At 38.7% G+C, this 26332-nt stretch overlaps 1 protein-coding gene across 1 annotated transcript in view; it reads right to left on the reverse strand.

Annotated features, from left to right (window-relative positions):
* IL1RAPL2 (interleukin 1 receptor accessory protein like 2) overlaps positions 1-26332 on the reverse strand; it is a 1633909-nt gene that overhangs the window by 1473335 nt on the left and 134242 nt on the right. The window contains exon 2 of the mRNA XM_073599302.1: positions 24866-24969. Coding sequence (XP_073455403.1) covers positions 24866-24947 — 82 coding nt within the window. The 5' untranslated portion in view covers positions 24948-24969. The remainder of the gene's footprint in view (positions 1-24865; positions 24970-26332) is intronic.

Here is a 26332-nt window from a genome sequence, read left to right on the forward strand (position 1 = left end):
ACGGTAAGGATTCAGTTTGTTTAGACGCTGCGTGCTTGTTTGCCTTATTCACATTTCTCAAAGTGTGCTATCAAAAAGTTTGATTAAATGTTCTATTTAACCTAAGGCTGAAGTTAAAGGATGACAAGGGAAAAAGGCAAGAGAAGGCAATGTACTCAACGTATAATGCAGTCCAGTATCTTTTACAAAGGCAAATGAAGGACGTGTTAGCAGCTGTGTGATAAGATACAATGCAATATTCTGATGGCCAAGGTTAATAAGCCCATTGAAAAGGAAAGGGAGGGCAGAGACAGCTTTATAAAGTGCTTTATGTGAGCTGGCAGAAGAATGTGGCTCTTAGAAAACATATGATAAAATGACTGGCTACAAAAAATTTACTAGGCCACCACTGAAAGATGCAAACCTATCAGAAAGTTGCTAAATTGATTCTACTGTAACAGTTGAGAGAGCAGGTAATAGGTTTAGCTGAGCTGTGCACAAAAACAAGCTAAACACTCAAAATACAGTAGGCTCCGTCCAAGCAGTAGCAGCTAAGACTTCACTTCGTAAAAACATTTCTGGATAATTATCGGCTTGGAAAGTAGAAATAATGGTATTTGCCTTTCCGTTAAAACATTTCCTCTGGCACCAAACGGAGTTTAAATTAAATTGTCAAAAAACAAATACTCAGAGTGTGATTTAACCTGTAGTAAAACAAATTTCCCATTTATAAAAGGCTAAACACTTAGGCAAATGAATGCTTAAATACAAAAGAAATAGTAAACAGCAGAAACGTTTAGGAGACATAAGTAGCAATAATGATGCGTTCAGAAATGTAATGTGTATTTACAGCTGGAGGTTACCACTGTAGAAGCCCAACTTCAGCCAAAACAGTTTGGATTAGCATCTCCCTTTGGATTTTATTAAACAAAAAAATGTATCAAAACACAGAGTGGTACTGTGGATACAAAGCTGGTAGTTAAGTGCCACGTCCTAAAAATATTGCATATAAATATTGGAAAAGGGAGGGACTTTGGACTTTTTAGGCACAGTAATACAAAATAATTTACAAAAAGGGTATTTTATTTATTGAAAAAACATATAAAATGCAATTATTAAAAAAACACAAAACAATCTAGATACATAAATATTCAATGTTCAAATGTATTTTTGCCACTGTACAGAGCCATACACATGTATACAGAACCCAGAAGTTTGGACATCGATCCAAGATAGATAGAGATCCAAGGGTAGAGCTGGACAGTGGACATACGAAAATGATTCCAACTAGACACTGTGCTCAACATGTTACGCTTGCCTTCACGCTTCTTCAGGAGAAAAGATTAATGTGGTATATGATGTAGCTTAAGAAAACAAAGTTGTTTAAAATAATTATTGTTAGGACAGGGACGGCCTGGGATTGTAGTGAAAAAGTATGCAGAGTCCAGAATTTACAAAGGTATAATTGCTTGCCAATTAAGGGGTGACGTTGAAAGGATTATATGGAAGGACTGAGGTAATTAGGGGTAAATGAATCTTGATTGGAGTATTATTGAATGGCAAGGATCCATTGTGCGAAAATCCAGTAGAATGATTAATATGTGCATATATATATATATATATATATATATATATATATATATATATATATATATATATATATATACATATATACATATACACACACACACACACACACACACACAAGGCCTTCCAAAGGGTAAGCCGGACGTAAAAAGATGGAGGGAATAATTATCCTGGAGGCAATAAATGGAACAAGCTGGACGTGATAAGCGACTGTCAATGGTGTCTCCTGTTGTCCCCACTGGTAATATCTATCCTCAAGTGAAGTCAGATATGGTATCACAGGGACAGAAAGGGATGCGATTACTCTCCAATAGGGACAGACATTTAAACAAAATTAGTATAGGGGTGAAATGTTAGAACCTGTAATACAATTCAACTATATAGCACTTTGTGCCTTTGATAGACGTACCTGTTTCCTAGGATTGAATCAGAGTATAGATTACTAATCTTCCCCTTCAACAGAATCCCTGTGACTGAATGGTTATGAATTTGGCTATATGAGCAAGACTGGAGGGAGCTAAAAGCAGAATTTTCTCGAAGAAAGGAAAATATTTCAGCTTTTCTATAGCTCCATGTCTTGATCCTTTCAAGACTTTTAGCATGGTATTTTAGCTATCCTCAGCTATTGTAGACATCTATATTGAAAGCAAATCTGTAATAAAATTGTTATAGTCACGGTTGAAATATGTATGTGTGCATTTTCTTACCGATAAAATATTTGTAATTCTGTTCAGAAAAAAGGGGGTGGAGAGCCAAAGTTACACTCTGCAGAGCTCAGTGAGGAGAGCTCTGAGAGTTGATTGGAGTGGATGGGAGGGGAGGAATCCCCCCCCTTCACACAGGACACCCCCCTTCACACGGGACATATGAACAGAGCTGAGGCTGTCAATCAGCTGGAGCTCCCTCCCCTGTCACCTTTTTTTCTCTTGGTGTCAGGAAAACTTGTCAGAAGTGATTCATGCTGATAGCAGAGGAACAAAGTAGCAGACAGAAATAACACTTAGTGGTCTTAACAGGGACACGTACACACTGTAAGGGATATGCCTAGTTCATATTTCATGTTTGAGGTTTACAACCACTTTAACGCATTTCAGCTTCACCCCCTTTTTAAAGGCCAAATTATTGGCATTCCTGTAGGAGATACAGCTAGTACAGAGCCTCACTCCCTCTGTAAGCTGAGTGATCTGTACCTATTATGGATAAAGAACAAGGTCAGAGCAACTTCTTTTTATAAGGCTTTGATTATTTATTAAAAGCTGGGTCTTCTTATTAGTGTTTGGATGGTGTCATTTTTTCCATAATTGAAACTTACTTAAACACTTCAGTGTATTTAAGCACCACAAGGCAAAAATGACAGTAGAGTCCAAAAAAAAAGTAATTAACAAAAAAACAATATTTAAATGTTTGCAAATAACAGAGCACTGTATACGTAAGGCCTGATGCACACTAGCCGTTTAGCCCCGGTGTATGAGGCCCCAGCATGTAGCTGCAGGCAAAGGAAACAGGTGCACCATCCAGCCTTGTTGCTGGCAGCCTGTCAAAATATATGCGAAAGGCTGACAGTTGCTACAGCTGGACAGTGCACCTAGTGGTGCTTACTTTTAGGGCAGTATGCGCCCAGGGACAAATATTCGCAATGCAGACTGTTTAGAAAGGCAGTACCTTGGTAGGCTTTAGGCAAAGAATATAACATAGGAAAATATACAAATAGATGCGTTAGGTCAATATCTGAACAAATTACATGAAGGCCTAGTCTTAAACTTTCCCTTTCGTTTTTGATTATCAGACTCCTCTGTAGAAGGACCCAACTATAATATTAGGGTCTACACTGTTTTAACACTTCCAAATGCCCTTCTTTGGTGGTAGGGACAAAAAGCCACTGCACCAAGCTGTGATTTTTATCTCCATAGCCTTCCCTACACCAACACAGCCTGCTGTCGTTTCTGTTCAAATTCTAAACATCAAGCTGATGCAGGTGATGTGGTAAGGACATGCTGTGAGTGCATTTCTCCCAGACTCCCACCAAGAAATGTTCCCCCACACCGATCTCAGCTCAGTAATCCTTTTATTTAAATATGTTTGGGTAACTATCCACCTGGGTTCACTGCTCTGACCCTGTAAAATGATTTTGTTTTCCAATATACAGATTCCTGAGCTGAGGTGTGGTGGTTTTGTTTGTTTACTATGGGATTTGAAGCAGTCAGCACCTGATGCAGCATGTTGAAGGAGATTTTGGAGCATCATCGTTTGGTCTTCAAAAATGTCCCCACTGTAGTGCCAAGCTAAGTTTACCCTGTTATGAAATGTCACATTTTCTACTACAACAGTATCAAGGAAAAACTACCAGTACCAAGTGTATAAATGTCTGCCACATGTAAATTAGGGGAACCAAAGTTTTAAGAAATGTTGAACAGGATAGTTGGAATCTTTCAGCTAAAACTTCATGTTTTTGGACTGCCAGAAATCTTTGAATGTTTGGGTTATGCGCTTTTAAAGTCCACTGTCTAATGTGTCTGCACACCTTTATTTGCTAGTGTGAAAACATGTCTGTAAAATTGTACAATCTAGGGGTTCCCATGTAGACTTTTATTCCTATTAGGTAAAGTGTGAACTTGTAACATGACCAGAACCTTCCCAACCTCAAAGTAAATAACTAAAACACAAGTTTTCAGTAGAATATACTGCAGCAAATTGAGGAGACAGCTTATTTCTCCTCAGAGACAGCTTCTGACTTAGATTAAATAGTAACCCTGACCACTTTGCAGTCCCTGAAATACAATACCCCACCACTCATTCTTTCAGCAGTGAAATGATAGGCGAGTCATTGAATCACTGTTCGGTGTTCACAGAGCAGAACTGACATCCTTATACCTCCTTCTCACTGTGCAATTGATTTTATAATGGTATATCCTCAGGAGTATATTAGAAAAGGTGAAAGAGGGATTCTCTATTCAATATAATTTAATATATGAGATTGGGGAGCATTAACCCTATCATCCTGATGGAATATGTGCAACTCTCTTTAGCAATCCACTGATCCTTCTGTTCTGTCCTGCTACCGTTGAGCAAAAACAAAACAAAAAAAAAAGTTATAGACTAATTCTATGCATTTTTCAGTACCCTGTGAATGTAATACACAGGATGCAAGCAATTAAGCATATACTGATCACATCTTCTTGAATATCTGTGTTTTCCAGGAAAGATCCTCACTGAATAGGATTTTAAATAACTACAAAGCAGAAGTCTCCATTATGCAGCTCTTCAGCCACATCACTGCTATCCCTAATATTAAAATATTGTCACTGATAAAAAGTAACATCTGATATACATTTTCCCAAATGTTCAACAAGGGAGAAGTTCTTCTATTCATTCATATGCATTATAGCAATATAATTACAGAGCAGGGATCAGCAAGGTGTCCATACACGGACATTGGTGTCCGTGAGAGGTCCTTGCAGGGTCCACAGCCACCTGTTCTGCGTTGGGCCGCAGGACAGATGAATATGCTGTCTGACAGTCACAGCATTCACTACCCCACTGCTGCCTGCTGGTTAGAAGGACTGCCGGCATCCTATCAACCAATCAGGTACCCACCCCCAGGTCCTGGCCTTCAGAGGAGGAGAATGGAATTTCCTCCTCTAAACCTGCCCGTGCCTGGGGTCTCAGTGCCCCGGCCCCCAGCTTCCTCGTGAGTCATGTATGTGTACTATTCCTATAGCTCCAATAGAAGAATCGGATCATAATATAAGGGGGATCTATGGGGGACCCTGCTCTAAAGGAGATCTATTGGGACCCTGGCCTGCTCTAAAGGGGGATCTATGGAGACCCTTCTCTAAGGGGGATCTCTGGGGACCCTGATCTAAGCATCACTGGGGGACCCTTATCTGCAATTATCTGCACATGATGAAATAAAGGTGTAAGAAGGGGGTTAAAAAAGACACAAAGGGTAAGAGGGGGCTAAGAGGCACACAAAAGGTACCCTAGGAGGGGGACACACAAAGTTGAGAACTGTCGTCTTGACGCATGTTTGCATATTGCTACTTCATCCATGTCTACAAAGGACTTTGATGCTGCGTCTCAATACAACCGAAAAATATGAAAAGGTAAGAATTTTGAAAATCTTTTAAACATTTTAAAACAGTATACCACAAGCAGTCTTTATATAAATGTTATTTTAAACTTATTTGTACTTGTAGAACTAGGCCAGAGAGTAGACAGTGTTTTTTGATGGTTTAAATTTTAAATGTACCTTGGTGTCCTTCCCTAAGGTCTGTACTTTGTAATAGGTCCGCCACAGCCTTGGTCCGTGCCCATTTCTGTTAGAGAGTTCTGTCAGCAAAGGCTGCATTCAGCAGTCTGCTTGTGATGTCCTCATGGAAAATGAGGACCTTAGGGAATTCAATGTCAACATTTTTGTACTCGCCATAAAATCCTTTCCTTTGAGTCAGTCTATTGAGCAACACAGGAACTCTTTAACCTTCGGGTTATACTATCTACTGGAGGATTGGACACTGGCAAACTATAAAAATTGTTGGCTAGCCAATAACACCTCCCGTTACCAGCATGCCTAATTTTTGTAGCAAACCAGTACCAAAAGCGTGATCATAAACACAGAGGGGTGCATCCTGGATCTCTTAACCTACCTGGTGTTATGATTATATCAGATTTTTGATGCTGAAAGCGGTACATTGTTTTGCATAGAAATTTGGCATCTTATATTGTAGGCCTGAAATTCTTAGGAATAACTCACTTAAATCTGTCCAAACAAGAGTCTAGTAGACATCCCGGGTATGATAAAGTTTGAAACACTAAATCATAAATTATAATATAATAAATAACTATAAATACTTATAACAAATAATATAATAATAATAATAATAATAATAATAATAATAATACATTTTATTCAATAATGTAATCAAATCAAAAACACTGAAATTTGCTCAGTTGCAGAATTATAGCTGTCATTACTTTGTGTTCGATGACGAATTTCCCCACAAATAACTACTGCTCAGTTCTGCAAGTGATTCTAATTTATCATCGCTGTTTTCTAGCTTGTCTAAAACCACATTTGACGTAAATGGACACTTTTTGGTTACTATGGACAAGCTCAAGTTTCCAGGCAGAAAGAACAGTATGCATAATATAAAACTGCATGCAGGGCACTGTACAAAGCATTAGGGACAAAAGAGATGTGAAATAATTTGATACAGTAATGTAATCTGTAAGATTACAGTGTACTGTATGTGTAATGTGTTTTTCACTTTTTGAATTTGGCGCCGGGCTTTGTCCCCATGCGTTGCGGCGCTCGCAGGGAACGGAGCCCGGCACTGTGAAAGATCGAGCAGAGGACACAGATCGCACACACAGCAGGAGGACATCGCAGGATCCTGGGGACAAGGTAAGTAACTTTGCCTGGATCCTGCAATGCAATCCCGAGTGTGGCTCGGGGTTACCACTTTTTCTAGTGAAAATTTGCCCCGAGTCACACTCGGGATTACTGCTAGGGAGGTTAAAGGACTCCAAGAAAAGGATTTTAGAGGAAGTACAAAAATCTTATTTTGTTTCTCATCCACTGAGAGATGCAAGAAGTCATAAATCTTGACAACGTGCAAAAGCAGACCAAATGAGGGTGGGCGACACAGCAATCAATCACTAACAGGCCCCAGAGGACAACACAGAAGTGGGAACTGCCTGCAGCTCAAAGAACTGTCTGAATTACCTTATATTTGAGGCTGGCATCAGATGAGGCTGGAATTAACCTACTAGAGTGTGTGAACTGAAGACCAGCTTGCAAATCTGGGAAATGGTGGCCTCTGTGAAGAGAGCCTGCAAATGAGTGGGTGATTTGGGTCATAAACTCTTGCAAGAACATAATAAAAACCTCAGAAGGGAGGAAGAGGGTTCAGGGACACCAGGCTCATCCAGAGAGGACAAAGTAAAGGTTAAAAGATCAGTGTTGTGAATGAGGGACAGGCAGCCAACAAAAATAAGACTGATATACAGAATCCTAAGGCAATCTAATAAATATGTTTGTAGTGCCTACATTGTTGAAATACTGTGAAAGTGATTAAATTAAAAAGTGATACATCCAATGCACATGCCATAAATTCACAATCTTAAATGTATATACTTATATAATACAAATTATTGCAAACAGTACCCACAGTGATAATACAACATAAATGTGACATGAAAGAGTCACTGTAATAAAGTTCATCCAAGTGCCAGAAATACAATTAAGATCTTCCAATGTAATGCCACACCGCACCCAGTGAATTCAGCGCTCACCAGAAAATTAGGCTCCAAAGTACGCAGCAACAACAGACTAATCACAAATGGCAGCTCTCTCACCTCAGTTCACCTCAATTCCCCACAGTCTCTCATCCAGAATTTCTTCACCTCTCTCATCCAGTAGGGTTAACAGACCAGCATATGCGGTGTTAATAAAGCTCAGAAACTGAGCAGACAAAACAGGACCATATTGCAGTAATTGTATTTATTGCATATACAAAAAATCTCACTAATTGGGCCACTGCATCGGATCATCAGCGCTGACCTACATGTTTCGTCCAAAAGGATGTCATCATGGACCTCAGAGGGCCATGGGCAGCAGGAATGGATCAAAAGATCAAAATTCCATGTGGCTCTTGTCAAGCAGGATCAGCAGTGAGCAAATGCTTCCTTGATTTTGTATATGAGAAAGAGTACACGTGAAGCTCCACCTAGAGAATGACATCAGTGCCCAGACCCACAGCATTAACCCCTTCCACAGCTAGGAAAACAATGAATAAAACAACCCAGCAAACTAAGGATTTGAGGCAGTGCTCAGTGCTTCCGTGACCAAACTATTCACTTGGTCAGTCTCCAGAAACAGGGCAAGTGCTGAGGCAAAGCCAGTGGGTCTGGATCTGGAAAGCACTCCGCAGCTAAACGGAGTCAGAAATATGCCCTGTGCAGAACCCAATGAGCAAAGGTCACTTGCAGGCTATCCCTGCTTATCCAGCAAGGTCTGGATGTGGTACTCCAAAAGCAAGGTTAAGGATAACTGTGTCAAAGCTTCAATTGAAGACACAGAGCTCCAGCAGCATTGTAGCGTCTTGAATGAAGAAAAATAAATTAAGTGAAAACTAAAATGTTAAAACATAGTAGGTTTTTATACAGCAGAGCTATAAAAAAAAAGATGTTGATCCTCCTAGGATACTAGCAGAAAACCGAGGTATGCTGGTAGTGGCAGAGGGTCTCCATTGCTTGCCTACGGTTCTTGTGTTTGTCAGTGTACAATTCACCTGCCATAGCATAACCAAAGGTTTAAGACAGTTGGTTTAATAGTATGGGAAAACACAACTCATTGTGTAGTAGGATTAACACCCCTATTTAAGAATTTGTATATTTTTTGTTAAATAGTGGTTTTAATCCTACACTATGAGCTGTGTTTTCCCATACATATTCTCTTGAGTTATCTAAGGGGCCTTTGGAATGTTTGGAGTGCGTTTAGAGCACAAGAAGTGAGCAAGTGGTGGCTGTGTTCCTTTATATTGAGCCTGTTCGGACCCTATGACGATGAGGGGTTGCATATTCTGGTGAAAATACATCTGCATGGAGATCCAGCACGGTGGAGGTTGTGCAGTGGGTTCGCAGAAACACAAGTAGCACTATTTTGGGAGCACTGTGTTTATAAGTAATTGAGTGCCACAAGGACAGTGGAATATCTGTGGATTATTGGCAAGAAGGAGGGAGGCATCTGGGGGTGAGAAAGATATCTGCGCTGAGCCTGATTTGACCCATTGATACATAAAATTCAGAATATCTGGTGAGAGTATTTTTTCACACTAAAGGCACAGGAACAAAGGGAAGATGTGAGATTTGAAGAATGATTCACAGGTTGTAGGGGGGTTGTCTGATTTTTTCACTTTTACATGGACTATTTGATTATACCAGAGAAAGTGTTTATAGTAAATTTTTGTTTCAGGAATAGAGCGCTAGCTTCTGGTTCACTCAGTATCTATACAATGAAGAGCACAGAGGAAAAAAAGCTACACAGAAGATAGCTGTGGGCTGTTTTATGATCAGATTACATGCACCTTGCTTGTTTTACATTCAAAATACTCATTCACAACAGTTTAGCCAAATGAAAAAAAAGCTGTGCTATTATTACTAATGGAACTATACAGACATTCACTGTCAAACCAAATCAAGTTAAGATTATGTATTTAGCCTGTCAAAAACAAAGTTTGTATCCAATTAAAAAAAAAAAAAATCCTAGTCCAAGTACCTTTGTTTTAGGCCGAGTGAACTAAAGTGGTGATTAAGTCTCATGGCAACAGCGGCTCTTTCCTATCAAGTCTTAATTTACTTTGAAGCCAGACTTTGCAGACATCAGGTTCTTAGTGTTGGCCACCATTGCAAAAAAAAAAAAAAAAACTCATCCTGTATACTCCTGCACATCATCCATTAAAATACATTTAAATAAAATGGGTTGACTTTTAACTGTTATATTCCACCTGTTATATAGTATGTCCTACTTTTGTGTCCTTCCCACAATTCTTTGCCTGGATAGACTCAACTTGGAGACTAGATGAACATTCCACTATGCCACATTTTCCCTATTTAAAATGGAAGCTCTTTAAAAACACTCCAGACAACATTTTCTCAGAAATATGCATCTCTTCACAGCCTGATTATTACTAGCCAAGCACACTCATGGTCTATGGGAACAGATTGATTTTTTTGTCAATTAAAGATCTGCATGATGCCCCTGATCACTAATCAGAAAAAAAGGATTCAAACACTGTTCAATAGAGCAATAATAGTCTGCTTTGATGAGAGGATTTGTGTCATGAAGCATGTGTTCTGCTAAATTCTGACACATAGACTTAGTCAGACTTGTGACTCATTATCCATATAGTAGAGAATTTTTCAGACACCCTAATTGCATAGTGGTCTAATCTAATTTGTAAAGGCTTTCCCACTCTGACAAGTGACAAAAGTTTTCAGGAAACGTATGGTATTTTAGGGTTCACATGCTGTATCTACAATATATAAAGATATACAGGCTTTTTTTGTGCAGAACATGCAGGTATGGAGTACTAGTATCGCTTGGCACTGGTCTTATACTGGGATAAGAAGCCCACGTATTCACTATCCATGTGCCACAGTTTGGCTTTCTACACTGCCTACCAGTTACTAGGTGAATGTGGGAATATGGACAAGTATACATGTAATTAGATCGCTGTAGTCTACCCACCACTATGAATGGATGTGACCGCAACATGACTTCAGCATATATTTAAGGGGATGGTTACTTTACTAAAACTGCTGTGTAATGTAAACAGAAACTGATTAGTGAGGAGCTCATCTACAAGTCAAGGCAAAGTAATCCATCAGCATTTGGTTGGGATATTATGAATACAGATATACAACCTGGAGATTTTTTTTGGGTGATTAGATTAGTAGATTGACTATACTAGCAACTGTGATTTTATGGGATTTCCGTTATTTATGACTATGTATTGTAGCAATTGCTTTTTTTGTGTTGGAATATACCGGTATGGCTCCTGTACTGCATGCATCTATAGGTATTGCCCCTTTTCCCAAGGCTGCAACCATCTGATTTTTGTGTTTATTTTAATGTAATTTGGTGCTGTTGTGACATTACCACCTGCACTGCAGCATCAGCTTCTTCTGCTGTCAGACTGTAGATACAGCAGCTCTTCAGAGCCAAGGGAGGGTTCCCACTAGGCTTCTCTTAAGATTTAACTACAGCCAAGTGGAGGCCTTCCCCTCACAATGCACTGCCAATGTAGATGAGGTCTGGTGAGTGAAGGGAGGAAGAAAGAGCTCTGTACTAGGGGGAACTTAGGAGTGCGGGGAGAGGGAATTTTAAAGGAGGTGTAATTTGTGGTTGAACACCAGCCTGTGTAATACACACACTCTTAAACTTGGTGCCCTGTTCAATATGCAACCCTAGCCCTGCACCCTGTGCTATACGCACACCTTGAGCTCTGCGTAATATGCACATCTGAGCCTTTCACCCTACACACTCTTAAGCACTGAACCCTTTGCCACATGCACTTTTGAGTCCTGCGCCCTGTGCAATATGCACTCGAGTCCTGCGCCCTGTGCAATATGCACTCGAGTCCTGCGCCCTGTGCAATATGAACTCTTGAGCCCTGTGCCATCTGCAATCCTAAACCTTGTGCCCAGTGAGATATGCACTTCTGAGCCCTGCGTCCTCTATGATAAGCACGCCTAAGCGTTTTGTCCTGTGCGCTATGCACTCCTAAGCCCTTTACTCTGTGCGTCACACATTTCTGAACTCTGCAGTATATAAACTTTGCTGTACATTTCATATTCCTGACCACTGTGTACAAGGACTGTTGAATATTTGTGCTGTGTACTCTGTGAATAGGCTTTGATTGCTGGCCAAACAGAGAATGCATCTCATCAAACGCAAGCACTGTTTGGATATTCAGACAGAGACTGCATTTGAATAAAATATGATGTAGAAACAACTAAAAAGAAGAACAGTACACATTTTTGGTATTCAATGAATAAAAGACAGTGGATTGATCAAAAGAGACCAAAGAAACAAAAAACGACCAGGGGAAGAGTAAATTGTATAGCTTCAACAGTAAGGAGTGTGGAAAAGCACAAGGCGTGTTAAAGGATATATAAAAGAAATGAGAAACAAAGCAATAGAAAAAACAAACAGGATGAGGATGGTATGGTACTGAACAGAACAACTAGGTTAACTGTGGAAGAGTTTGAGGAAGCAAAGAAAAGCACAAAATAAATGCAGAGCAAATTAAATGAGGTCTGAGAAAGTAATGTAGAATGAAATGGAAAAGGCCAGACAGGAAGGAAAGGCTAGAAACTTCCATAAAGAGGTAAAATCACAAAAGGGTGGCAGCCAACTGAGAATTTATCTCTGTTATGCCAAGAGCAGACAGCATCAAAGCAGTTGACATAAAAATTAGGCGGTACATTATATTTCTTAATAAAGGTGAAGATGAGGAGGGATATGAAGAGCATGCAGAGAATTTGTGAAAAAATTAAAGTAAGGGAAGGGAATTGTCCAACACTGCAACATATTGGATATATATATATGGATATTTTTTTTTCACACTTTTTTGGTATGTTCTTTGGGACTTACATCCCACGGTGCAGCAGAGAGGTATGTCACTTTCACGGTTTTGTTTGTGCCCTCCTTCTTCCCCCCTGTCACCTTCTGGGACCTGTGTCCCCCCCAGAAGACAACAGGACTATTCAGAAAGTGCTGCGCAATGCGCGCATGCGCAGTAGGAAGCAGTCTGTGAAGCCGCAAGGCTTCACTTCCTGTTTCCCTTAGTAAGGATGTGGGCGCCTGCTCCCAGAGCCGATGAAAGGGTCGGCTTCGGGGGCCTGACATAGCAGGCTCCCTGGTCAGGTAAGTGTCCTTATATTAAAAGTCAGCAGCTACAGTATTTGTAGCTGCTGACTTTAATTTTTTTCCCCCAGGCTGAAACTCCTCTTTAGGTAAAGACTGTGGTAAAATACCTCCTTCCAGAGACACAAGTACAAGACTACCATTATGGATTTTGGATAGTGCGCCACAGATGAAATCTGTACCAAACAAGGGCAGTTAAACGTAAACTATCTAATGAAGTATATTGTGAAAGAAAACAAGAGAACATGATAAAAATAAACCTTGAATTAAGTTAAAGTATGCATATTTGAGTGGGCATTGTATATCAGAAGTTTACCACATAAAGCGGATAAAACAAAGATTCACCTTCAACAACCCTTTTTAATATAAAATATTGAATATTTGATATTTGAATGGAAGAGGGTTTCGGCTGACCTAGAAATATATTTATAATGGAAATGAGAGTGCAGAGTCTGGTGAAAATGGATAGTTTTCAGCAAGCAGCTAAGAAAACGTGACTAAAGTATGCAATTTAATAGTGAAATGTGCAACATATTAAAGATAGTGGATGATGAAGTTAGTGGATGATCGGAAGACCTAGTTCAGAAGCTTTTTACACTCCAAGACTACTATATACAGTAAAATAAAATTAAAGAAAATAGTCAGCAAAAATAAAGAGGCTAACAAAAAAGAAGTAAAAAATTAGCTTGGTACTTTGGGGAAAAAAAGCTTTTTAAAAAGAACTTGTGGCCTTAAACTGCAAAAAGAAGAGCAAAAAGGATCAGCAATGTACAAAGAATATGTCAACAAAATTAAGATGAAGAGATTAATGTTGATCTTAATAAAACACATACCTATTTTAATTAAAAAAAAAACAATTTTTTTTGTGATATGAATAAAAGAAGCTGCTCCTAACCTTTTATGTGCGTGTAGGCAAAGATCACCTTTTCAAGAGGTTTGTGTGCATTTCCCCATTTAGGGACTTAAGATGTCTACTGATGTGAAGACAGACTCTTGCTGATTGATCCATTTTAGACATAGAAATAATGTTAACATAACACACACACACACAGGGATTTGATTTACTAAAGACAAATATGCTCTTCACTTTGCAAGGGAATTTGTCCCAGAGCTTAGTGATCGTGGTAAGTTTCACTTTGCAAAGAATACCCACTCAGTTGAATGAAATAAAAACTACATTTTTGCTTGCACATTATTGGATGATGGAAATCAGAGCTTCACTTCATTCACTAAGCTCTGGGGCAAATTCGCTTGCAAACTGAACACTGCATTTGCCTTTATTAACTCACCCACATTTGTCTACAAAAGCATTTAAAAAAAAACAAAACACTATAGTCACTTTTTAAGTAAGAAAATGAACATTAAAAAGCCTAGAAAATACAAGATTTTGGAGCTTTACCAGCCATAAAAGGAAGCAGGATATAGAGGAAGATTTTAAAAATGTAAATGTAAAAGAAGCAGGCTAAAATCAGCCACCAACAAAATGATTACAAAATGATCATTAGGCCAAAACCTATTAAGTGTTGCAAAGCCATAGAGCAACCAAGTAGTGCATTAAGTATAAATATCAGAAGAACTCTGCCACCTGAAAAAAAAAAAAATTCTAAAAAAAAAAAAAATCATCCTTGCAAAAGAAGACCCTAAATACTTACCTGTGAGGGGGCGGGGAGTCCCAGAGCTTCTTTCTTCAAAAGATTTGCAAGCTTTAGAATCTACAGCATACCATACATTTCTCTGTGTGTCAGATGCCTGGGCCCCTATAGTGTGCTGGGGTTCCTCTCACTGGCCCCTCACTACTACATCACATCGCTACTAGCCCCTAGTAACGTAGGGGCTGGCTCATGAAGACAGATCTTCCTGAACCCCCTGTGACATTAGAGCACCACTATCTGGTAGAATTCCTAATATAGTAGAGGATGTCACGGTAACACAATGTTACCTGATCAAGTTTGCAGAAAAATCTCTAGATGATTGAGCCTTATAAATATGGCGACCTCTTGCCCTGCAAAAGTCACATTTGCTCCTCTACAAATGTGCCACGTGTGCTTCCACACAGAAATATGCAGTACATCATTTTCTGATGAGCCCCTAGAGCCTGAGAAAACATTGAATGTATTCTTTCCATTTGTTGGTGTCCTTAAATGTATTAATACTAACAGCAATTCCTTTTGCAGATATACAGTATTTGTCAGAAAGCTTTGTGTGTTCTTGGTCTGCCTCAGGTCCAACTTTACTTTGTCTTTTATCAGCTATTAGACTTACTTGTCATCTCAATTATACTGTTGAATCAATAGAATCTGTAGGGGTTACAGAAACTACGCTGTTTTCAGCCCCATGAGTGATTCTGCTACTTGGATCAATGAAGCCTGTGAAACACCAGTGCAAACATGTTTTGTGGATTCATACACTGCTAAAGGAAATCCAAATTATACAAGAGAATGAAAGAGTGAGCTGAACATAAAAGAAATATAGAATGATTTTTAATCCATGCTGCACTCAACAAATATTTTTTTTTCTGTAACATAAAAAAAACAAAAAAAAAAAAAAAAACTTGTATATATTGTTCAATTTTGAACTCCCAAAAACTATATTGATAACTATATTGATAACTATCACAAAAACATTGTATTGTGTTGGGGATGCGCTGTACTGCTACCGGGACACACTCTAACCAGTACCACATATTAAAAGAGCAGCATTACCTTTCATAACAAGCTAGACTTATCATATACATCCATGATAAATCATGCAGACAGGTGACATCAGCATAGTGTTTGCTGAATTCTTTCCTTTATTTTTTATTTTTTTTTTTTTTTAGAACCTGAAGACAATTAGGCATGGCTGTGTGACACTGCCATACAACATAGGAGCAAGAAAGTCCTGCCACCGCTGCAGCCCTGCTAGGTTCCTGGAGACATTTAAGCACCCAGAAGCAGGGCAGGAAATCTTTCCAAGAGATGGCCATACATGTAGCGATTTGTGAATGATTTATATACGAGCAAACACAAAACAATGCATCATCAATTAAAGCTTATGTATAGCCAAAAATTATTTTTGGCCTTTTGCACAGTAAAATTAGTTCTAATGATGTGTGCCTTATCTCTGGATGCTGCATCATTTGTTACATATCTTACTTTTACCCAGACAACAGTCTCCTGTTGGTTCTGAACATCCATTGCTGAGACTTTTAGTTGCTGCAGTACACCGATTTCCACCGTCAGATCCTCTACTCATAAAAGCCTTGCATTTTCAATAAATTCAAGGCTTCTGTGCTTAGAGGATGGTAGATTTTGATATTCATACACACATCCTTCAATCACATAATGCCTTGCATTCATTGAAAATTATTTTTATGAATGGAGGAGGTACCAAGCAAGTGACCCACAGTGATCAGTGTAATGCAGTCAGAAATACAAGTCACATCGCTGGACATGTCATCACGAGGCAGCTGCCTGAGTAAAAGTAAGATATGTACGGAACGCTGCAGCAGCCAGAGATGGGGCACACATAATTTTTACTGTGCAAATGGCCAAAATTATTTTTGCCCATATTTCAGCTTTAAAATATTGAAAACTGAAACATGATATTGGTTCGCCTTCTGCGAATAAGTGCAAGTATCACTCAAAAATACAATCAGCTATAATTTTCAAAATGAAACGCAGTCATTAAATAGATCCGAATTACAATAAGATACCGTATTTGTTTGATTGTTTTAGCTGCATTGAATGATCAATTGTATGATCTTATCGGTATGTTTGGCCAATTTCAGAGTCATGCTACTATTTTGAGCAAAATTATGTTATTTACATAGCTTATATTATTTTAGACAATAAAATTAATACACAACATAGCTACAGTTTCGCACATCAAACGGAATATCAGACAGAATGAAAACCCTTACCTATCCTCCAATTCAAAGAAAACAGAACAAAGCTCTGATCGAGGAACCTATATGACCTGACAGATCCTTAGTAATGGTGTAGGCTTGACTGGATAAGTTAAATCCCACTACCTCTAGCCACAACCTTTGATTTAGTTTTGTATAGAGTGGGGAAGGTCTAGAGCTTCTGTTTTTTTTTTATACTGTGGTTTATGTCAAGACAAGATGCTATGGCAAATTTCTCCAATCGAGTTAAAAGAAGATAACAATCTGATAGCAATATAAACTCTTCCTTACTCTATAGAAAAAAAAATTGGTTTAACTACTTAGAAAACAGTAGTGTTTGAGGCCAAGCTGTAAAAAAACTGCCAACATCCAGAAAACAGTATACTGTATGTATGATGCACAGAAGTGCAGCAGGATATATCCCTTTTTAACTTTTTAGTCAGAGATCAAAATAGAAACGTAAATAAATTACAAAGGCGACAGCGCCACTTTTATTGATAACAGTTTAAAATAGGGTAAAAAGAGGGGCTGAATACGCCCAGAGTTGTTCACATGCATGTAAATCATGACAAAAACACAAAGGATTAAACCCATATCAAAACAAGTCATCAAAGATAATAAAGTGCACCCTGGGTACTGCCAAAGAGCTGTGGTCAGTCCATATGAGTTGCTATGATATATCCCAACATGTTTCAGAATAACATTCCTTCTTCGGGGAAATAATGTAGATATAATTATACATCAATTAGCATAATGTCATTATAAGCATGCAGTCATGTCTATGTGCCAGTATATCAGGTATAGACCAATAGGTAGGCTGTAGTGGATATTTACAAAGATCAAACATGTATTGAGTGAACAAACACAAAACCAGAAAACCTTGCGGTTTTTAATCTGCCACAAATCCAGTGAGTCCCTAATTTCCTGTCTATACTACCTGTGCTACAGTGAAATCCCAAGCAATGTTATCAGCCCTGCCTAGTTCACCTTTTTTGAACAATTGAACACCGCCCCCCACCCCATGTTATGGAGATAAGAAAATGGGGATGTTTTGCAGTCCAACTCGGGAGAAAACAGCCTAAGAATGTCTCGGCTCTGTATATGCTCCTCTGTATATACAATTCAATGAGTATTATCACACCAAGTCAGGAAGTGTCTTAAAAAAAACGAAGCTACTATCTCTGAAGATTGGTCAGCTGCGGTATTTTTTACTTGAGTTTTCAATTTGTTCTACTTTAAGAATTGCAGTTGGATTAGAACAAACTCATCTGCAAATCTTTGGAAATCAAGCTGGTGCAGTGATTGAGATCATCTTCAAGAAAATGCAAAATGTATAATTCTTGCAATTAAAGTTACTTGGAGACAAATTCGGAATTTTACTACAGCATTGTTCCTAAAATAACACAGTGCTCATCTTCAGAAGCTTTTGACACAAAAGTATAGTGTGACCAAAGATATAATTTAAACAACTATGTGCCATTTAATTTGAACAAAGAAGAATGAAACCTGCCAACAGGTAAAAGAGTTACTGAGCAGCTATAGAACACTCAGCAATATATACTGCAAACAATTATGCTGGATATAAAGCTAACACTTTTACTGTAAATGACAGCAAAATCTGCATAAGCCACAAACTACAGCAAGCTACTGTTCAAAATGATCCAAGTACAAACAAAAACCCTTGCTTTCATATTCTTTAGCTTTGACTACACTAATTAACTATTCCCCTGAGCTTACTAGCAATAGGCAAATTAAAATCACACTTCTTGCTGGCAAAATGTCTACTGGTCAGATCTTTTAAACCTAAGTTTCAAAAAACAAACAAAACAAAAAAAAAACAAACAAAGAAATAATCACAGGGGACTGTATTTTACTTCAAAAGAGATGTGTCCTTTGTGTCCTTGTTTAACCGAAATCTTACTTTTCTGATGCGACCCTAGGGCTGTCACAGGCACTCATCAAGATTGCCTGATTATGCCCGCTCTTTCCACCCAGCAATCCATTTCTAGAAGCCAAACTACAGCTTCAATAAATGAAACACAATCTATGAATGGAGAATGATGATTAAAAGGTCCACCCCCTCCACCCCAGTACCAACTTCTATGAATAGAGGAGCTGGGCAGAAAGAGTAGGCATAGTGATGGGGAAATTGCATATTGCATATTTCTTTATTTAAAGTTGTTTAATTGTCTCAAAATATTTAAGAATGCCTCCAATCCTTGGCTAAGGGGCTATACAGGACACTTAGCCAACTTATGTTATAGGAATTTGACTTTAAAACTGACTATATGGACAAGCATGCCAACTCTCCTTTCAGAAATGTGCCATTTTCCTTAGAAGGTCATTTTTTTCCTATGGGGGTGGGGTGACCATTTCCTAACATTCAAAACTACCCTGTTTCCCCGAAAATAAGACTTAGCGTGATTGTCAGTGATGGCTGCAATATAAGCCTTACTCCCCAAATAAGCCCTATCCTGTTTCCCCAAAAATAAGCCCTACCCTCAAAATAAGACCTACAAGGACTTTAATTAGGGCTTATTTGGGGGGTAGGGCTTATATTGCAGCCATCTCCGACAATCACGCTAGGTCTTATTTTCGGGGAAACAGGGTATCACCTCAGCCAAAACATATAAGACCTCAAGTTTCAAAACATACCTCGCAATCCTGCATGCGTCTGTGGTCATTTGTGTGCCACGCCAACATGAGGTCTCCGTGGCAAAACAGTATCTTCAGTTAAGTATTATTGTTATATTTTCTTTATCTGTATCTGTCATTACACATACACTATACTCTTAATGAGTGCCTGTGACAGCTCCCTTGGTTTTATTAAAGTGGTTGTAAACTCTCTCCTATACGCAGTAAAGTGGACAGCCTCAGATGATATACAGAGATGAAACAAATCTCCCTACATAAATTTTACTTGTATATCTGCTGGCTTTCCCTTTCTACATTCTTTGGAAAGTGTAGATCATGTTACAAATCTTGTTTCCTCTTTCAGCAGTGGGTGCGGAGTCTGGGCTTACACTGTGTGTGAGCTGATTGGAGGGAATGCACACACCCCCACTCCACATAAGCAAAGAAATAAGGAACATGCAGAGCTGTACTGTGAATAGACCAGCTTTCTGCTTATCTACCTCTAAGCACCCTCCCCAACACAAATATGTGCCCAGGTCAGATTTAATGAATAGGGGTTTACAACCACTTTAACCCTGTCGCTGTAATCTTCCAAAGGGGGGCATCAGAGGAGGAAGATTTCTGCTAAATGAAGATGTAGCAGGATAAAATAACATATTAAAAGATAAGTAATGCCCCTTGTGCTTATTATTATAATACTTTTTTTACGTAGGCTTAAGCCTCATACACACTACTAGTTTTTTGGGTTGAACAGAAAAAAAAACTGAAAGCTCAGGCTGGAGCCACTGTACCAACAATCTGACGTAACAGCGATCTCCCCTGCTGTGCTATTGTGTTCTGACAAGAAGACACCGTGCCGTCCCCCCTCGCCATAACAATCCGGTCAGTTGCCATATGGCTGCGAGTGCCAACTGGGAGCTGGTCTGCAGACCTTTTTTGGTCACGACCCTTCGACAGAAGTTAGCCGAACAGCTGGCTTCTGTCGGACCGCCTGCTATACACACAGGCCAAACGTTGTCTGGTTTCTATTGAACCAGCCAATGCTGTCTGACATTCGGCCCGTGTGTACTAGGCTTTAATCTGTGGTTGTTTTCTTGAATTTAATGGCGAGCTTCCAGTATATTTAAAAAACACAAATGAATGCAGTTGTGAGTGAATTAAAGTGGAACTATAGGCAAAACTTTTTTTTCCATTTTGGATAAAGTAAGGGAGGGTTATAACCCCTGTCCCATTGCAGAGTTTTCCCTTCACTTCCTGCCCATAGCGAAACAGGAAGTGAGAGGAAATCCCTGCAAATTAAGGGAATTCCTTGGGGACCCCCAGATCATCAGAAATAGTGTACCCATTGGAAAATTTCCCCTCTATTACTTTTCTGAGGACAGCCCAAAATTTGGGATTTTCTTTTCCTTTCACTTTCAATGATGACGGTAAGCAGGACAAATGGAGAGGTGTCGCAGACAGTAATACAAACTGACAGGTGTTCTAATCCCTCTCCACTCTATCCAAAACTAAAAAAAAAAGTTTTGCCTTTAGTTATACTTTAAAGAAATATGCAATGTATTTTAAATGCTAAAAGTGTTAGCATTTGAATTCATCAGCATCACTGGGAGAGAGAAGAGCAGCACTAGATGCAATCATGTTTATTGCATGTACACATGTTGACAAGGAACATGTTGACAGGAGAAGAGAGCTGAATGAATAAGAAAGAGATGGGAGAGAGATGAGCTCATCTGTGTTTTGTTGGTCAGTCACAGGATGGTGACAGTAAGGTGACCAAGTTGTATTGCTTCATTGCAGTAGAGAACACTCAGGTCTGTGCTGTTTGCAGGGCTGTGTAAATTCCAGGACTGGCTGAACAAAATTACAAATTCTTTATTAGGTGCAATAGCTCTCATGTTATTCAAAGAAAGCTGGAATACAATAACAATCCTTCACAATACCTCATTTGGTAAAATGTAAGCAATCTGGGACATCCAAACAAACCCAGCAAAATGTTAACGCATTTCAGGGAATCAGGGAGTTATAGCTGTTATACCTCAGGCTCTAATAGGCTTCAAAAAAGGGTGGAAGCTCGGCTCGCAAAACACTGCGAACCGAGCCCACCCAGTTGTGTGACAATAGCGAATGAATATTCACTATTTTCACATGGATTCTCCTCGTGGCCAATCAGGAAGCAGGTCTGAGACCCTTTCCCTGATTGGCCGAAAGGAGAAACATTCCGATTGGCCACCGAGGAGGGAGGAGATGTGATGCCCGCTGCCCGGGTGAAGCACTGCCCGCCATAGATGGGGTAAGTGCTCCAGACCCGACCGAATCGGGGGGTGGCTGTGGGAGCACCGAAAGATTATGGCAGCCGGTGGGGGGTTTTTGGTTTTATACAGGTAAGAGAGGAAGATTTCTATTGAAAGGAGAAAAGTTAGCACAATGGACACAGTATACTAACTGTAGATTTATGTCCTGATTTTTTTATTTTTAGCTAAATTTTGAATCCTAAGTTTAGCTAAAAATAAAAGATCGCAGTTAAATGTTTGTTTTGTCTTACTTGCATGATCTTCTGCTCCCCCTGGGAGATGGCACTCCCCCATGCTCTTTGTGTCATCACATCCAAGGCAGGGCTATGGACCTTGCATTGGTCTTGTTAACATCAAGACCTTAGACTGTTGGAGAGTGGGGAAGAAGATGCTGAAGAGACTAGTCTAATAGCAAGTAGGAGAGGAGGAGCCAAGGACTGGGTAGGTAAATCTTCTTTTCTGTATTACTTAGACCTAAATGAGCAATTAACACATTGAAAAGGGACAACCATTGCAAATGATAATTTTAAGATGGACTTTAAAGGCTTTTTACACTGACGGACCGATCAGGTTTGCCTGTCAGTTTTTCAGAGGACCTGATGGGACCATTCATTGCTCTAGATTAGTTTCCACAAGCTTCACTTTGTAAATGCTCTCCAATGTCCATAGCAAAGTATTTCAGTAAGATAAGCAGTAAAGAATGCAGCAGAGACCTGAAATTAAATATAACTGATTATAACCACTTAACACATTTTCCAACATTTCTGTAGATAGGGAGAATATCAAACAGGCAGCTAAAGGACCAACCTGCACAAATTGTGTGAATGTCCACCACTTCAACACAAAATTATAATGACTCACAGCAAAGGTCATTCATAACCAAATTAGGTGGCTCCAACAAAAGGACTGAATTGTTTTTCCCATTTCAGACTAACACCTTTATGACTAATTCATAATTAATATCCCCCGATTGGGTGTTCTTTAGAGGCAGGTAAACATCATAAAAATAAGGATTTATAGGAAAAGTGTTGATGTGCAAATGTATTTTGTAATATAATGCTTTGCAAAGGGATTTTTGTTTGTTTTTATTTCTCTACAGCTTTCATGTTTTTCTCATTAGGATCTTTGCAAAACACAGTTTTTTTTTTGTTTGTTTTCTACGCACACCACTGGCCTAGAGATTTACCAACATGTTTTTGAAGTTCATGTCTCCAATGTTCCAGCTTTCAGCATACTTTCCCTCACTGTACTATTTAACCTAACCTAGGTTCTACACTTATGTAACAGCAACTCATAAGCTATAAACTGGGTTGTTAAAGTATGGCAAAAACACAGAAGAGAAGTAAACAAAGCAAACAACCATAAGGCAAGTATAAAAAATAGATAAATCATGTTCTCACAAACTAACTCTAAACAGGGGAAAAAAAATAAAAGTTTGGCAGCTTTGAATTACGTTGGCCTTGATTAAATATCTGTAAGAGGTATGATTTAAAGACAATGTTGAAGCAAAGAAAAAGTAGAGATCATTTTGGAGCATAGGTATGCCGAGAATTTTTATAGATAAAAAGAGAGATTGTAAAGGTTGTGGAGAAGTGTAATATAGGTCAACTGTCAGGAAGCATTCAACAAGAGGGTCTAAAACACTGTAAACCTATCTATGCACGCTCTGTGCTTTCATGATGTGAATCTCTCCAATGCAATGTTCCCGTCTCAGGAGTGTAAAAATAACTACCCATCAATATAATTCTCAATCAATACCAAAGCTAAGCAAAGCCTCTCAGGTGTCTCATTGTGTAGCCAAGTGCAGTCTAATATAGCATTAAAAGCTTGAAAGAGAAGTGCTGCTTTTGGTGGCTTAGTCAAAGCAGGCTGGTTGTTATCGTTTTACCTTTTATAAGGAAAGGAATAAACATAATCAATACCACAGTTTTACAGTCACTAATAAACTACTAACAAGATGTATGCTTTAGATGGAGTCGATTTATTACTGCATGAAGCAAACACTGCTTTTCATATTCTCTAATCAGCTGGAATGCTTACCTTTTAGATCTATGAATAGTTTATTTTTCATGGTTGCCATATAGAATCGTATGGTTACAGCTGTTCTTACTTTAAGAACTGAAGTTTTTTCCCCATAATCGTATTTAAACTTTCAGGATGGGTCTGATGCAGATTGGTGGGGTGGGAAGAGGTAACTTAATATTTAACACCCATAGTTCTCTGACTTTGGAGATTACTGTTGTTTATAATATTTCCTATAGTTTTATGGACTATTACATTCAACTGATTGACTGTAATGAAAATAAAGTGACCCTGTTGTTGAAATGAAATTGCAAAAAAATGTAAATTAATACTTACCTTTTCTGCTTTACATGCCTTGAACATTGCTTTGTTGAAGAGAAATCATCCACCAACATCTGATGAGAAATTGGCACTTCCATGAGTGCCTGTCTTCTTGGTTCCTTGCTGTGCTCAGTGGTTCCTCCTGCTGAAATTCACATCATTACAGGACACAGTAGTAAAGTGGAGGTTGGAGAGGGCAGTTGATGGGCACAGTGCCTGACCAGGAAATTGATACTCCTTAAATGGAGTTTTCTCAGCAAATGGTTTTTCTTCAATAAAGCGATGTTCAGAGGATCGGGGAAAAGTTAGTATTTACTTTTTTTTTTTTACAGGGAACATATTTTTTTTGTGATTTAACAGGGTTTCCCTAAAAGCTTTATGTGTTTACCCAACAAAGGTAATCTAATATTCCAAGAAAATATAAAACTGATTTCACCTCCTTTGGACCATTGAGAATATTTTGATTTGGCTTGTGTTTGACAACCTTCAGTGTAAGGTACATCCTACGTTTGCAAATTCTTTAAATATAAATCCTAACCAGGCCTAAAGAAACAAAATGTTGTTTTTTTATGAAAACAAACTATTTTTTTAACCATAAGATCTTAATGACCACACTCAAGGAAAAAATAATTTACCGAGCAAATCTAGGTGACCACACTTCAGGGAAGAATTTTGCCAAGGAAATACAGAAGGTAGTAAAATGTAAATGTATCTTACCTGAGTTTCTTTTAGATACCAGTTTTACATCAGCCTTTACAGCAGTGCAGATCAGAATGGTTAAGAATACTAAAAGCTTCATCTTTCACCGTCTCATCCAGTCTCTGCAACACATACATAGAAGATATTAAAAAAATATATTTCAAACAGTCCTGGCAGTCTACATCAATTATTCTAGTCCCATAATTAGGCTGGAGGTGGAGAGGTGACATTGGAAGTTGCATTGATCAACCAAAAAATAGGGTTCTCACTTGCCTGACTATGCAGTGTGGTAGAAGTGTGTAAATTACAAGATTTCTGCACATAGTTAAAAATTCCTTGAAAGGCAAAACAGCCCTTATATACAGTATGTATTTACATTTGTATTTTGCGGTGTGTCTAGAGACTTTTAACATTCTTTGCAGGATAGATAAAAAAAAGTGATAGAAGGGCTGAAATGCTTACTCTTTCAGAAGAAATGCTGATCCAAGTACCCTCTAATCCTGTTCATATAATTTAAGCCCAAGCATTTGGTGACATGATTTCTGCTGAAGGAGAGGATCAGAAAATCTAAATTGCAATTCTTCCTTTCAGCAGAGTACACATGACCAGATGCCCATGTTGCACTGGTGGAAGCTTGGAGTAGCATTTTCTTCCAAGAAAGGTAACTATTTCAGCTCATTTACTATTTATTTATCCATTAGAGCAAGATGGTTAACTTCACTCTATTTTAACATGTGACTATACTTACACGTTATCACCTACTAATTCAGCCTTTAATTGATCTTCTTGGAGGGCAGGACATAGATGGTGTGATTTTCTTTCCTGCAGCCATGGGCTGCAGGAAAGAAAATTGCTCGATTCCCCCATCAACACAGTCAGTATTGTGTTCGCCTGGCAAGGGGGGAGTGGGGCGCGAGGAGGGAAATATAGACCGCACTGTACCCAGGCATTCTGCCGTAAAACATAGTAAATCCACTGAGGACCGAGTTGTCTTGGTCATTGAGGCCATCCGCAAATGTAAATCTTTGGATGAAAGGTTCCAAGAATTATGTAATAGGGAGACACTTTGAATACCCTGGCTCCTAGAGGGCTCAATGAGGTACATATTACAATATACCCATTTATTATGTCCATATGAGGGTATTATTCTTAATCCTTGTTATTTTATTCATGAGATGGAAGGTTATTTTGTCCCACATTGAAACATTGCAATTGTTGAGTTTTTAACATATATTTCAATCTAGTGGGTTTCTTCCTTCTTTTGCTACAATCTGGGTGGAAGTGTGCCACCATTGCATACATTTATAGTTGTGGGTTTATCATACATTTTTTTATATACATTCATTTTTTATTACCATATTTGTTTTTTTTCCCCATATACATGATTGTTTACACACACTGTATATATCTTGTATTTTATATATTTCATATTATATGCATATATTTTATATTTTGCATATCCTGTTTAGAATTCAGAATATATTT

The sequence above is a fragment of the Aquarana catesbeiana genome, linkage group LG09 (assembly GCF_042186555.1).
Source record: "Aquarana catesbeiana isolate 2022-GZ linkage group LG09, ASM4218655v1, whole genome shotgun sequence".
NCBI classification, from domain to species: domain Eukaryota; kingdom Metazoa; phylum Chordata; class Amphibia; order Anura; family Ranidae; genus Aquarana; species Aquarana catesbeiana.